Genomic DNA, 13,820 nt, shown 5'->3' on the forward strand with positions numbered 1-13,820 from the left:
GATCCTTACTCATTTTTCAGGTTAACACATTCCTGCTATTCACTCTCCAAGGGGATGTTTCCCTGTGCTCTGGTTGCTGTTAGCTTTTGCTCTGAGCTCTTCTCCTGTCCCCTGAAATATGGCCAGTTCTCATAAGCTGGACATGAGGTCTGTACCATGGGAGGATGACATTTCAAGCCTGAGAAATGGTGCTCCTATTGAGTGTGGAATATTTTTTTTTCCTACAATGGTATGGCAGTGGTGACTGAGGCCTTTTAGTTTTTTTTTTCGTCATCTGTTGAAACCTTAATTGGCTTTGAAAGAACTAGTGGCTGGTGATTCTTCCCTGTCTCACTGATGTTCAGTTAATTATTTCCACTTAGGGATTTATAACTTCAGGCTTGTTTCACATCTCAAACATCTTCCAGAATAGTTGCAGCCACTCCAAATTTACCACTATCTGCAAACTTCATAAGCTTATTTTTCCTTCTACCAACCTTGTCTTAAAATATTGAATACCTTAGGGCAGATTTCTGCCGGATTCTACCTCATACAACCTTTCAGTTCAATAACTAGTCTTTGCTTATCCTCTTTTTCCCTACCAGTTGCACACATGGTTTACAGAGATTTCTTCTAAACCATATTTCTCTGCTTTGTTTATGTGAATGCCCTGTATCAAAACCCTTAAACTAATGTATGCAATGTATACTCCATTTCCTTTACCCACTTGGTTTATTATACTGTTTTATGAGGAAATTAAGACAGTTTGACAGAATTTCTTCTTGAGAAATCACAGTGGTTATGGTTTAACAACTTTTATCTTCTGTGTACAAGAAAGACCTCATGAACTATAATTGAAACAAAAGAAGTTGTGTATTCTTTATTTTGAGCTGCATTTGTGATCTGCCTCACTCTTTATTTTGGGGGATTTTGTGCTGAAAAATTAATGACATTTCCTTTTGAAGGAATGTACCAAAATCGTAATCCTACATTTTAGCAAGATTGATGTTGTTTTTTCTCCAATTTTCAGGTAATTGTAGTACTAACTTTAAACAAAAACATATAATTAATCTTTATGAAATACATGAAAAAGTATTGTTGTCATCGTAGTTTTCTATGAAACATTTTATTTACAGATACCAAATGCACCGGGCTCTAGAGAAAATTTGGATGCTGTGTTTTATTACGGCTCTTTTTCAATACCTTTATGTAGAATGAAAACAAATGGCTAGGGTTTCATACATGATGTATTATTTAGCCTTAACTTATTATGAGAAGGGCAATAGTGTCAGGAGTTGTGATAAGGTATCACAATATGCAGCAATAATAAAATAATATAAATTATTTTGATTGGTGTTGCTAATCTGTAGTTATCCTAGTGAGTTACTGCAGAATGGATTTGACACATCAAAAGGGTGCTCATTTTGATGATGACTCAGAGGACTGGCTCCTTCATTGCATTTGTGAAAGTTACGTACTTATCAGCTTTGCTTCACTGTAGGGAATAGGCTTGCTTTTCTTATGGATTCTTTTATATTTATTTTTATACATATTCTTTTATATCTAAAAGATATTTTGCATTCTGTCTATGCCTACTTTGGATAAAGATTTATTTTTAATTGTGGAACTTTAAAAAAAAACCCCAAAATTTGAGAAGTCCTGTGTTGTTTAGGAGCTTAATATTGCTAGTTATAATGGTATTTTGAGGTTTTTGAAAAATACTCAGTTTTCAATATTCCATTCATGAATATTGGATTTTTGCAGTTTTCATTATTTTAATCAAAATTAAAATGCTTCCTTGAAACACAATAAACTTTCACATAATCTAGAAAAAGCTCTCAGTAAAGTAGAATGTCATGTCCAATGATGCTTATAGAGGGATCTGCTGTATCTTCTCTGTGTGCAGGCTATGACATTCAATGCTTGTTTAGGAAACCTCGGGACCTGAGATTCAGTGACTCATAGGCACCATCTTTCTCATTAGGGACATGTGTGTTTCATGTGTGATAAGTGAGTATTTGTTGTATGAGTGATAAATACCACGTAATGCGGTTTAGCTATAACTAAAGGAGGTGCTTTTGTAAAGAACAAATTCAAGCTATGACAATTTGTGCTTCTAAATCTGGAAATCCTCTGTTCAGCTGGGAGTTGAGCGAGGGGGCTGTCCTTCATGTCTACAGGCAGTTTAACAACACATCTAAGTAAGGGATGGCAGTTTGCACCCCTCATTTATTCCAGTCACCGATCAAATATTTTGGTGGAGTGTAATGCAAACAAAACCACATGTCTAATCCTTTTCTTACAATGAACAGTAGACCACATCCTAAACCACTTGTGTAGAAAAAGTCCTTCAGAGGCCTTTATTCCAGAGCGGAATAAGCCCTGATGGACTGATTCATGAGGAATGATGCTTAAGTATGCTCTTTGCAAAAGACTACAGGCAACTACACCCCCCATTAGAACGAGCTCAGCCAGTGGGGTTATATGGGATTAGTATTCAGCTGACTTTTTGTCTGCTTTTCTATATTTCCTTTGACTAAATACCGAATTCCAGAGAGATTTCTTGATAACATATTACCTGTTAAAATTCAGTGCATATTTATGTTTTAATTAGGACTGGTTTTGGTGCAAAGATTGAAATTATGACATGTTTATGTCCTGCTTTCTGAAAGCAATTGGTACGTGTGTGTTCTAGGAAGGACAGTGCAGTAAGTGTGATCACTGTCTTTCAGATTTTACTTACTTTCCGTTTGCTTCCCTTCTGTTTGATTGCCAGAGACTATAAGGTCCTGGTGTCCTTGGTCTGCTGCTAGGGAAGAGGACAGACCTACTGCCCTCCTTCTTTTCCCTTGGTTTCCTCGCAGTCCCTCTCTCACCCGTTTGGCCTCCCAGGAAGCCCATTCAGGCCCATTTGCTAATCAGGCAGAAAATTAGTTCCTGGGTTTTTTGTTTTGTTTTGTTTTGTTTTGTGTTTTCTGCATGGGTTTATTGCTGGTCCTGATGCCTTGGTTAAAACAGTTTCTGAGCTGCTGGGAACATGACAGCCAGCGCAAGCAAGCAGCAAGGCCATGTGACTCAGAGCCAGGGGAGGACAGGAGGTGGGCAGAGGTGGAAAACGCTGCCGCCGCCTTTCAGCTGGCAAGAGGTGTGAGACTGGCACAGCTGTGGCATTTCCCCACACCCCTGCGCTGCTGCCAGCCTCGCTCCCTGTCCCTGCTCGCTCTGCAGCACCTCACTTGAGAGATTGGTTTCCTTCTTCTTGGAGAAGTTATTATTAAGCTATAGATCTAACAAGAAACTGAAGATGATAAAAACATCAAATATGAAGAGAAAGTAAAATTAAGTAAGAAAATAAGTATCTTTAGGCAGCTGGATTTGCAGGTTTTAAAAGCCAGACAACATAAGGCATTTAAGCCTCCTTACCCAAACCAAAGGAACGGAGTAGCTTAAAAGTCTTGAAAGCTGTCTCTGTTTTCTTGAGCTTTTTTCTGGTCCCAATTTTTCTATAACTGTTTATTTACAAGCATTTTTTGTATACTGTATTATTTACAAGCAGCTTTTAAAACACAGAGACAATTCAATTTCGTGAAACACAATTCAACATCCCATTACAAGTTGCTTCACTGTGGAAGAGAACATCCTTCATGACCACAGGTTCAGCTTAGATAACAGCCTTCAGCACTGACCGCTGAGGCTGGATTTGGTCAATCCTCTGATTAAATTTGTCAAATTTGGATTTATTTTGCCTTCTCCTTTGGTCAAAAGCTAGGGTTTATGGACAGCAGCTGGTCATGGTGGTCACAAAAGACTTGTGATTAGTTCAGTTTTTCATATGAAAAAATACATAGATTTTTTTATAACATGTTTCTTTCTTTATTCTACAGAGACCTAAGATTTAATAGGATTAAAGAAATCCAGCCTGGAGAGTTTAGACGGCTTAAAAATCTGAACACACTGTAAGTCCTTTTTCAACCTTAAAGCCCTTTTCCCTTTTGATTTAATGTGATTAATTTGATAATGTGCCAAATTTGCTCACTTATCATAGGTAAGTAGTCTCACAAATTTCAGCTTTAGTATTTACACAGGTGAGGGAATTGGGGTTTAGGCCCAAAGTATTTGAAAGCAAAGCCAGGTATACATCTATTAAAATAAAAAAGGAAATTATTTACATCCTAATGTTTTATTAACATACTTTAATTGGAGGTATGAACGATACAGACCTTTACTATATAATTTTTTCCAAATTGTGCTAAATGACTTTGGTGGAATATCACATAATAAATCTTGAAATTACAACAAAGCTGTTCAAAGGCTCTGATGTGCAAATGTGGTGTAGTTGCAAAATATTTGACAAACTCTAATGTTTTTAACTTTCCTATTCTAATGTGCTTGCCAGGACTGGCAGTAATTGGAAGTTTTTGTTCCTACTGGGCTGCCTTTTATAGAGGTCTTTGTTATCATAGATGTTTGCAAAGAAAGTTCGTGTTTTCTAAGACTTTTTACAAACCATAGTGCAAATAGTATGTGTATTATAGTTTTAACTTAGTATCTCTTTTGTCATTCCTTCAGACACCCCTTTTGAACAAATGCATGCATGTTTCTCTTCTCTATAGATTAGCAGACATGAGGAGGAATTAACACGGACAGTTATGTAATTTATGATTGCAAATTAGACTGTTTTCTAGAATACAAATAGTGTATGAACTGAAATACAGTAGTGGTATCAGTGAGCTTTGGATCACTATTATGTATTTATCCTGGAAGCACATAGCAATAAACGTATTGAGACATCTTGTACTGTATAGTCACACAAGAAGAAACAATTGGACTTTCCCCCAAAAGTATATTGTCCAAATCCATGCTACCAAGACGTTTTTACTAGTTTTTACTACTATTGCTGCTGCCAGTCACCTTTGATCACATCTCTGTTTGCAGATGACCCCCAGTTTTGAATTACAATTTCTGTCAGATATCCGGCCTCAGGTTTTACTGTCCAAATAACTGATCTGAGATCCAGAAGTCCCAAATAAAGACAGAATTCATTAAGTTTGGATTCCATTCTCTTCATAAAAGCACTGCATAAGGGATGAGCGCAAATCTTGAATCAGACAGTTGTGTTCCTGTGTGATGTAAAAGGCCCAGTGCACAGAGTATTGCTAAGAAACATGTAGGAGAAGTCACTTAAATGCACCTCCTGATGACAAATTTGTTAATCTTGATTTTATCAATCTCAAACTGATGTGTAGACTTGAGACCAAGATTTTTTTCCCCTTCATCATCTTCTCAGACACCTACAAAAAGCCACATTATTTCAGGTTTTAGATTTTTTTTTCTTTTTTTTTTTTATTTCTGTCTAATTTTTTCAGTTTTCTCCTGCAAGGTAGTGACTGAGCAGCTGTAAGCACATCACTTTTTTTTTCTTTTAACAGTTACTGTTAGGGGAAGAAGAGTTTTGTTTTGTTATTCTTTTAAGTTTTCCTTCATTGTTACATTACACCAGCTATTACACTTTTTCCCCCCCTACTGTTCCTGTATGTTAAAGTAAATGGCTATTTCTTTTAATAGGCTTCTAAACAACAATCAAATCAAAAGAATACCTAGTGGGGCATTTGAAGACCTTGAAAATCTGAAATATCTGTAAGTTAAATGAACGTTACTTTTTGTGTCAATGTGTAACTGAACTTCTTCAATGGGAAAGTGTTTTAATCTGAGGTTGTGTTTTAATCTGACTCACTATATCAGGAGATAAACTACTTTGGAAATCTGTGAAATTAATTTATGGAGTGCGGGCAATTGTGAATCTTTCTCTAAGCAGGTGCTTTGATACTTGCTAATATAAAATTGATATTTTGGGCAGTAGATTTTAAGGGACTTACTAGTTGCTGTTTACTATATGATTTTAAAAGATAATTTAAAAAGGGATATGTTGAAAGGTTTAGGAAGTCACGTCTTTAAAGGTTCACTGAAACCTTCATAGAGGTACTTTTTAAGTTTGTGTTTTGGAAAGTGGTTTAAAAGCAGCTAGTCCAAGATTTGTGTCTGCAGAAGCTTGTAACTTATGTAAGCTTTTTAACTACTCCTAAATTGTTCACTGAATGCAGTATAAATTTGTAAGAGACAAATTAAGTCAAGCACAAAATAGAAAAGTACCTATATGATTTGCCATAATTTCTATGTCTTGAGGCACCTTGTATATTTTAAGACTAACTCCTCCCATTGTTACCAAACATATCAAGTGTATTAATTATCAAAATAAAAAAAAAGACATTAAAAATGCTATTTTATCTGTATAAAAAACTGAAGGTGAATAGTAAGTTGTCATCTTGTCTCTGGAATCCACCTTTTGTAATGTCATGCAGAAAAGTTTCTCTCCATTGTCTTGGAGTATTGATCGTTGTTTGAATGCTGTACAGAAAAAAATGGTCACTTTGAGATTTCAGTGTTTTGGAAGCAATTCAGAAACTTAATTTTCCATTTAGTTTTCAAGACTGTAGCCTGAATAGCTCTAAGGAGGTGACAGAAGGGAAGAAAATAAAAATCACATGAATTTGTGCAGACGCGTTTCCTGATTTTCCAAGCTGTGTTTGATTACATTTCTGGGTCTGATTTTTATGTCTATTGTCTTTCAGTAATAACACTACTTAATCTATATGCAATAGGAGGAAAAAGAATATTGAAGAGACAATCCCCAATGAATTAATTAAGTCCATGATGATCGTATTTGTTACAAGATGTGTTTGTATGGTAGATCTGGTAGTGGAGTATGTAAGGTCTACTAATTCAAGATGTCTAAGCTTATTTCCATAGTCAGCAACTGTGCAAAAATACTACTTTGTTCTTATTAGTTATTTGTTTTCACATGCTTGCCTTTGTCTAGTTGTAGTAGACCTGAGATAAAACTCAAATATGCACTCTGTTCAGCTCAATAAAAGAGTGAAAAGAGATAAGTGAACTATGATTTGTTTTCATATACATATAGTAATGTTTATCTATGTCTATATTGTTATGAGGAAGATCTTTTCCTTTTCCTCTTGTTCTCTGGAAAATTTGAATATGAAGTTCAATGTGGTAGTTCATTTAACTGCAGAGAGCTCTTCTTTAAAGCCATCCCCTGTTTTGCTAAAATAGACTTCAAAAAGATCTTTTTGCCTGTTTCAGTGGCTGTGATATAAATGTTTAGCTTTAAACTGTACATCCTTACAGTTATAAAAATGCTGGTACTGGTCAGATAATCATAATACAGAAGGCTTGAGTGTACCAAATAAATACAGTTCAGCTGTGAAAATTTCAGCTGAGTAAGTACATGATACCTGTATTCTGTGGAACAAAGGGGACAAAACAGACCATTTTTCTCCCAGTCGGATCAACTGAAGTAGAAATTAGCGGGGAGAGTTTGTACAAAAGTTCAAAATATTGTTCAGAATTTAATATTATAAAGCCAAATCATCTGGAATAATTGAGGTTTTCTATGGCCCGATCTTATGCATATTTGCAAACCTAATTGTCATGTTTCATAAATGAGATCATTGGACCATGATGGTACTTGTGTTCTTATGAGAACTCAAGTACTGGATCGCAGATGTTTCCAAAAATGTATAATTCACTGAGTAGTTTTAGAAAATCTGTCATTTCTCAGTGACTTTGATTTAGCAAAATATATGTAAATATAAAATGTATAACTATTATTAATATGAACATATACCTGTATAAAAATATTTGTAACTATATAGTTATATATAAAATATGTAAGTATAAAACAAAATACAGCACATTTATTTTAAAAAAAAGCCACTGTCTGAGAGAGAGATGTCAAGGCCCATTCCTGTATCTCTACTGACGATCAGTTTTTGTGCTTTCAGACAAAACTTTTCCAGCAAGTGTCAAAGAAGCCCTAGAATTTTCAAATGCTTCTTGTACTATTTATGAAACTGAGCTTAGAGTTTTATGAGGTATATATGTTTTCAGAATTGTCTGTCTGAAGAACAAATTTTGACAAAGAGTAATGATATTTTCTCAAATTTCTGTATATTAAAAGTATTTGTAATTTTAAAACTTGGTCTTTACATTATAAAAGTAGAATTATACACATGATTTTTGAACCTTATTTTTTAGGAATATTTGTTATCTTGTTCTTTATGTAATTGAAATTTTGACAGTGCTATAAACAGTTTTGCATGATCTTACTGTACTGTTTGTGGAAATCATTTGCCTTTGAATTCATATACTAAAAGTTGGAAAGAAAGAAATGTAATTATTATTGTTTTGCTATGAAACCAAGAGGATACTTTTTTTTCCTGCCTTTCTGCCTTTCTGTATGTCTGTCTTTATTTCATATACCTTAGTGTTGGCAATATGGTTCTTTACTAAGGATCAAAGTAAGGATCATTAGTAGCTTGGACCCCATCCATAATACAGTTTCTTTCTGCACTTCAGTGATTCTGTATAATTTTTTGGGTCTTATGTTCCCCCTTCTGCAAAGGATACTGTAAACACTCCTGTCTAAAATAAACTGTAAAAGTTGTCTTAATATGAGCAAAATAATTGGTAACATGTTTGTAATTTGTTGCTCCTGATACAAGGTGTATATGTGTACATGATGTATGTGGTACACTGAATATATTTAATTGACTTCCTGTGAGTTATTCAGTTTACTGACTAGAGGTGATAGTACAGAAGGATGAGAAAGAAAAGCTTCCCAACCTTATATAGATGCAGGTAAATTTGTGGAAGCTTGGTAGGATAATACTTCCTGATCCTGGAAGTCAACAGTTTATTCTCCAAGAGAGAAAATTGGGAATTTAAAGTAGACACGTGCTACCACTTCAACATGTAGGATACTAAATATTTGGAATCAGCAGCGGAAAACATGAAGTTAAGTTATAAGGAAAGAATTCAGGGAGGAGATACAGAAAGATATAAAATATAGATTAGTGATTAAAATCCACTTTCCAGATAAAGAGTAGGTACTTGGTATTTACAGAGCAGTAAACTAGAAGCTAGTGTGAAGAAAGTGAAGGAAATAAAAATGGAGAATGAAAATAATTTTGGCAACAACACTGATACATGTTCACTTAGTAAGAAATGGAGAGGTGAGGAATAAGACATTGTGGTAAGCATATGATAAATGGAAATTAAGACTGTATGACATGTATCAGTTCTGGAAGTACTAAAAGGGATCATACAAGGTTTGTTTTGCCTTCGGTGAATGACGTAATGGTGGTAGAAGAATTGCTAACCTCACCCTTCCAGAAATGGGATTAGTTCACGTTTCCTTCTGTACCTTCTGCCACTGTTGCTGTCATAGTCATGTTACTTTGTCCTTTGAACACCTCCAGTGATTCTGGATCTCATTTCTTTTCAGTTCATGTTGCTAAGTCCACTGTCTCCTTTATGTTTCTATATCAATCTCTCTTTGCTGTATTTATTTGTCAGGTTTAACTCTACAATGCCTGATATTGCTATTACTTTTAAACATTTTTTCCCCTCCAGTTCCAACCAAATGTATCTGGATCTTACTTCCCTTAAATCACGTAACTTTTAACACGATCCATAGAAAAAAGAAACAAAAATTATCCTCATAAGGGATCTAGCAAACTTTTTAATTAAAACTACTTTTTTTTTTTTTTCTAATTTTCTGATAACTGGTTACCTATTTGTTTGTTCATTTCTCAAGTACATGACAGGTACCTCTGGCCTCTATCAGCCTTGCTTGATTTCTGGAAAAATGCTATTTTTTGTAACTCTTCTGAAAACAGTTAGTAGTAATAGTCTTAATAGAACATAACCCTTTGTCATCTTAATGCACTATTTATTCTTCATAAAATTCTAATGGTTCAGTTCTGTAAGAGAGCTTTTAGGTAAATTAAATGATAAATTACTTTTTCCCTAATTATACTATAAATCTGTTTTCTGCTAATGTAACTGGGATAAATTTTGAGAATGTTTTTGTTAAAGATTAGTGCAGTGCTTATAAAGTTTTACTTGTTAGGCACAGTAGCATTTTAGAAAGACAAATATTTTTTGTGAGTGCTACTTATTTGTATTTTGTATTCTGTCATCTCTTCATTAGGCAAATATTTATATATTTTTCTTTCTGTTAATATTCTCAGGGAAACATCTACACAATTAAATGAAAGTCTGGTTAACACATCTGTCATAGAACATACGTTTTTGTAGCCTTGGGGTTGCTGGGGTTTCTCTGTGGAGGGGGGACGTGATAGGCTGATGTCAGCTGAGGCTCCTGCAGCTGAGGGTTTTCTGATCAGAATGGAAAAAGTTGTAGTTTAAAGCTGAATCCCAAATAAAGTCCCACTACAGTGGCTTGGTAAGAGCTCCAAAAGGGGATATGAAAGTCTGCTCCCTTCCCTGCAGTATGGTGGTAAAAGTCAGCAAAACTACAAAGTCATTATCCCAGTCTTCCTCTAATCCAGCTTTGGTTTTCTCTCTGCCTTTGTCTGCAGAAAGTAAATAAAAGTTACATGAGTGATTCTTGTAAAACTTTTTTTTTTAAAATTGTATTAATTCAGATTTCTTGAATAAAATTATTTAAATGCCCACAAGAGATACTTAACTGAGGTTAGTTATAAAAACCATCTTAGCCCACGCTGGTTCACTGGTCTGATCAGAAGTTTAGTACTCAGAGGAATAAGAGGAATTTCCATGCTGCCAAGTGGAGTGTATTAAGAAAGGTAGATAACACTTTAGGTGTTCAGTCCTTGAAATCTTCTAAGGAGAGAGAAATGGTGCATTTAAAATTTTTGCTGGAAAATAAGATAGCAATTTAATATACAGAGAGGAAAATTAAGGGGAGACAAAGTTGTAATGACTGTAATCCTAAAATGAATTGGTAAATATGAGTCAAAACACTCGTGAAATAATTTTTTTTTCAAATAGAATAAAAAACAATTCACATTCAAAATATGTAATACATCTATTCTCTCTCTTTTCAAATTATTTTAAAAGTTTTTACAATAATTTCACATGACTATTTTTTTTCCAGTTTGATTTGTTCATAATTTTGAGCATTTTAAAAACCTCAGAAATTTTTGCTTACTTGTTATTCTCTTATTGAAGAAACTCTGCTTTTTGTTCAGATGCATATCTATGTTAATTAAGCACACCTGAGTCTCTGTATATTAATGTATTGGAATCTCAGCAAATGATTCACTGGAAAACTAAATTTAGACTCAAGAGAAGGATACTACTCCATATTGTCCCCCAAAGTTGTCATGAGTTGAACATCAGATATCTACAACTTTTTTCCTTGTTAGCGCCTATTGTGAAATGTTGCCCATTGTCAAGTCAGTGTAAAAACTGCCACCAACTCCAGCAGAGCCAGTATTTTATCTGTTGCATCAAAAGAAGTTTGCAATATTTCTGGTAACTTACTGAAAGCTGTAATAATAATAAAGCCCAAACCACTACTAATAAAATGCCTGCTAATAAAGCCATTTGTGGTCCAAAGTCTCTTCATCCCTTTTTCATAGAAATCCATGCCTGATTAACTGAGTTTAAAATCATGTGTCAAATAATTGTGGGAAAGTTCTTAACTGCAAACCTGTTCCTAACCTAACACAAAAAGAGAGTGACTGACACTGAACCCCAAAAGTGTTTTGCTGCCTCCATGCAGAAACTGCAGTCATCAGCTAAACTGTGTGATTTTTCTCCAACGCCCTCTCACTAAACCATCCTTGCTGTTAAAAGCATGATGAACGTGAGCACATACACTGATCCATCCTGATTTATTTTAATTCTGTAGAAAAGGTAGAAACAACATGTGAACATACTGGTACTTTGGATACGTTTATTCTGTTTATACTATAGAGTATCAATGTGGACCTAATGTCCGTCTTCTACACAGTGATAAATATACAATGCTGTTTTATGGGTGCAATACCAATATTCTAACTTGTATTTTTTTGTAAATATTCAAAAGGTGGCACAGAGTTAAATAAATTCTCACTATTTGTTCTTCAAGTCCAGTAAAAAGACTTATTCCATTGTAATTTGAATATTTGTACCAGTATGCAGATGAGAGATTTTAAAGAAAGCAAGAGGCCAATGTCATCCCTGGTGTGTTCTGGCAAAGGCACTTCAGATACAATTCTGTCCCACTGAGTTAAATTTATTTTGACTTTTGGCAAGCCCATCAAGAAACTGAGGGGCAAAGAAACAGTAAGTAGTAACAGTGAGCACTGGAAAGCCCAAGACCATCCGGGTGACAGCCTCAGGGCCTACAAGGCCCCAGACTTTTGTCCTTCCTGGCAAACATTTGGGATGAAATCTAGAGGACAAAGTATTTTTATGTGTATGTGTTTATTTTTGTTTTGTATTTTTTTCCTAGTATGTAGTTGAAAAACTGTCTTCACGTGTCAACTTAATTCTTCTTTTCCACCTTCATGTAGCTCTTGTTTGTGTACTAATATTACTGATTGTTTCTTGTTTCAGCTATTTGTACAAGAATGAAATCCAGTCAATTGACAGGCAAGCATTTAAAGGACTTGCCTCTCTAGAACAACTGTAAGTGCCTTTTCTCTTCTGTGCTGTCATCTCCATGGTTCCCCTGCAGAGGAAAAGTGCACGCCTTGATCCGTACATCCTGCCTGCATGCTCTGCATGTCTGCACTCCCTGGGTTGTTAGGCAGAGCCCCCATAATCATTTGCATGTGAAAAAACACAGTTGGTCTCTGTGTCAAATTCCTCATTTCTGTGTTTGTCTTTTATTTGTGATTTGCATTCCCGGTGTCCCTATACATTGTTACATAGCTTTGATGAAGAAGCAGCATTATTGTGGAAAATGTTGAGAACTAATGTGTATTGCTTAGAGAGAGATTCTGATTTCATTTCTGTAGGTTTTATAACACTGCAATTCCTTTGACTGCAGCAGTTACTTTGTTTTATGCAGCATAACTAAAGATGAATTAGTCTCTTGAAGTTTAACCCAGTTTTGTTATATCTTAAAACAAGATTTTAACATTAAAACCTTACTATTATTGATGTGTTAATCATTGCCATATACAGATGTTTAAAAAGTAATTGCGTGTAATGTAGATCGTTCAGTAATGTCTTCTACAAAGACTGATTAAAATCATACTCTTTTTCCTGCGTAATGACTGAAGAATAATTTCTGTTGAAAAAGAATGAAAAATGCAGTCCTTAGCATGACAGAAACTGATTGTATTGATTCAATTAAGTTTAACTATATTTTGTTTTATGATCAGAAAGCATTGCTATACATTCATTGTGGTAATGTTTAGAAAAACAGAAAGAGTTACAAATGCATAGCTGTTTCACGGTTTGACTGCCAAATAACAGTCCTAGATCAATGAGTATTTTGTAGACCATTTTGTAGCATATAAATTTTAGGGGCTGAACATCTTTCTTCTAGGACCAATGTAAATTTTGAAACTCTTGATAGTTATCAAAGTATTACAAATTTTCTATGATATGTACCAGTTTCCTTGTTACTACAAACCTCTAGTGGATGCTAGTGGACACAGTGTGTATCTGAAATAAAATGATACTTCGAATGGGTACAAAATCATACAAGCTCATTTTAGAGGGCAATAGATGCCTACTGAAGGAAGAGCTTCTATATAAAACAAGTGATAATTATAAAACATATATAAATGTCATTTGTTTCCTTAATGCCTTTGTCTTCCTCTTCCTCCTATTCTAGCAATGATTAATTACTGCAGTATATTGAGAGAAACTGGTAGGGCTTATTTGCAGGATAATAGCAATTCTTATTTTCTGTGTAGAATTTTAAATATTGAGGCCTGTTTATTGAATTACTGAAGCTTCCAAAATAATATTCTTACTCATGTCACAAGTCTGATATG

At 34.7% G+C, this 13,820-nt stretch overlaps 1 protein-coding gene across 1 annotated transcript in view; it reads left to right on the plus strand.

The window, feature by feature from the left end:
- Positions 1–13,820, plus strand: part of PXDN (peroxidasin) — an 86,413-nt gene that overhangs the window by 23,124 nt on the left and 49,469 nt on the right. The window contains exons 2-4 of the mRNA XM_074861650.1: positions 3,864–3,935; positions 5,545–5,616; positions 12,427–12,498. Coding sequence (XP_074717751.1) covers positions 3,864–3,935; positions 5,545–5,616; positions 12,427–12,498 — 216 coding nt within the window. The remainder of the gene's footprint in view (positions 1–3,863; positions 3,936–5,544; positions 5,617–12,426; positions 12,499–13,820) is intronic.

The sequence above is a fragment of the Strix uralensis genome, chromosome 3, assembly GCF_047716275.1.
Source record: "Strix uralensis isolate ZFMK-TIS-50842 chromosome 3, bStrUra1, whole genome shotgun sequence".
NCBI classification, from domain to species: domain Eukaryota; kingdom Metazoa; phylum Chordata; class Aves; order Strigiformes; family Strigidae; genus Strix; species Strix uralensis.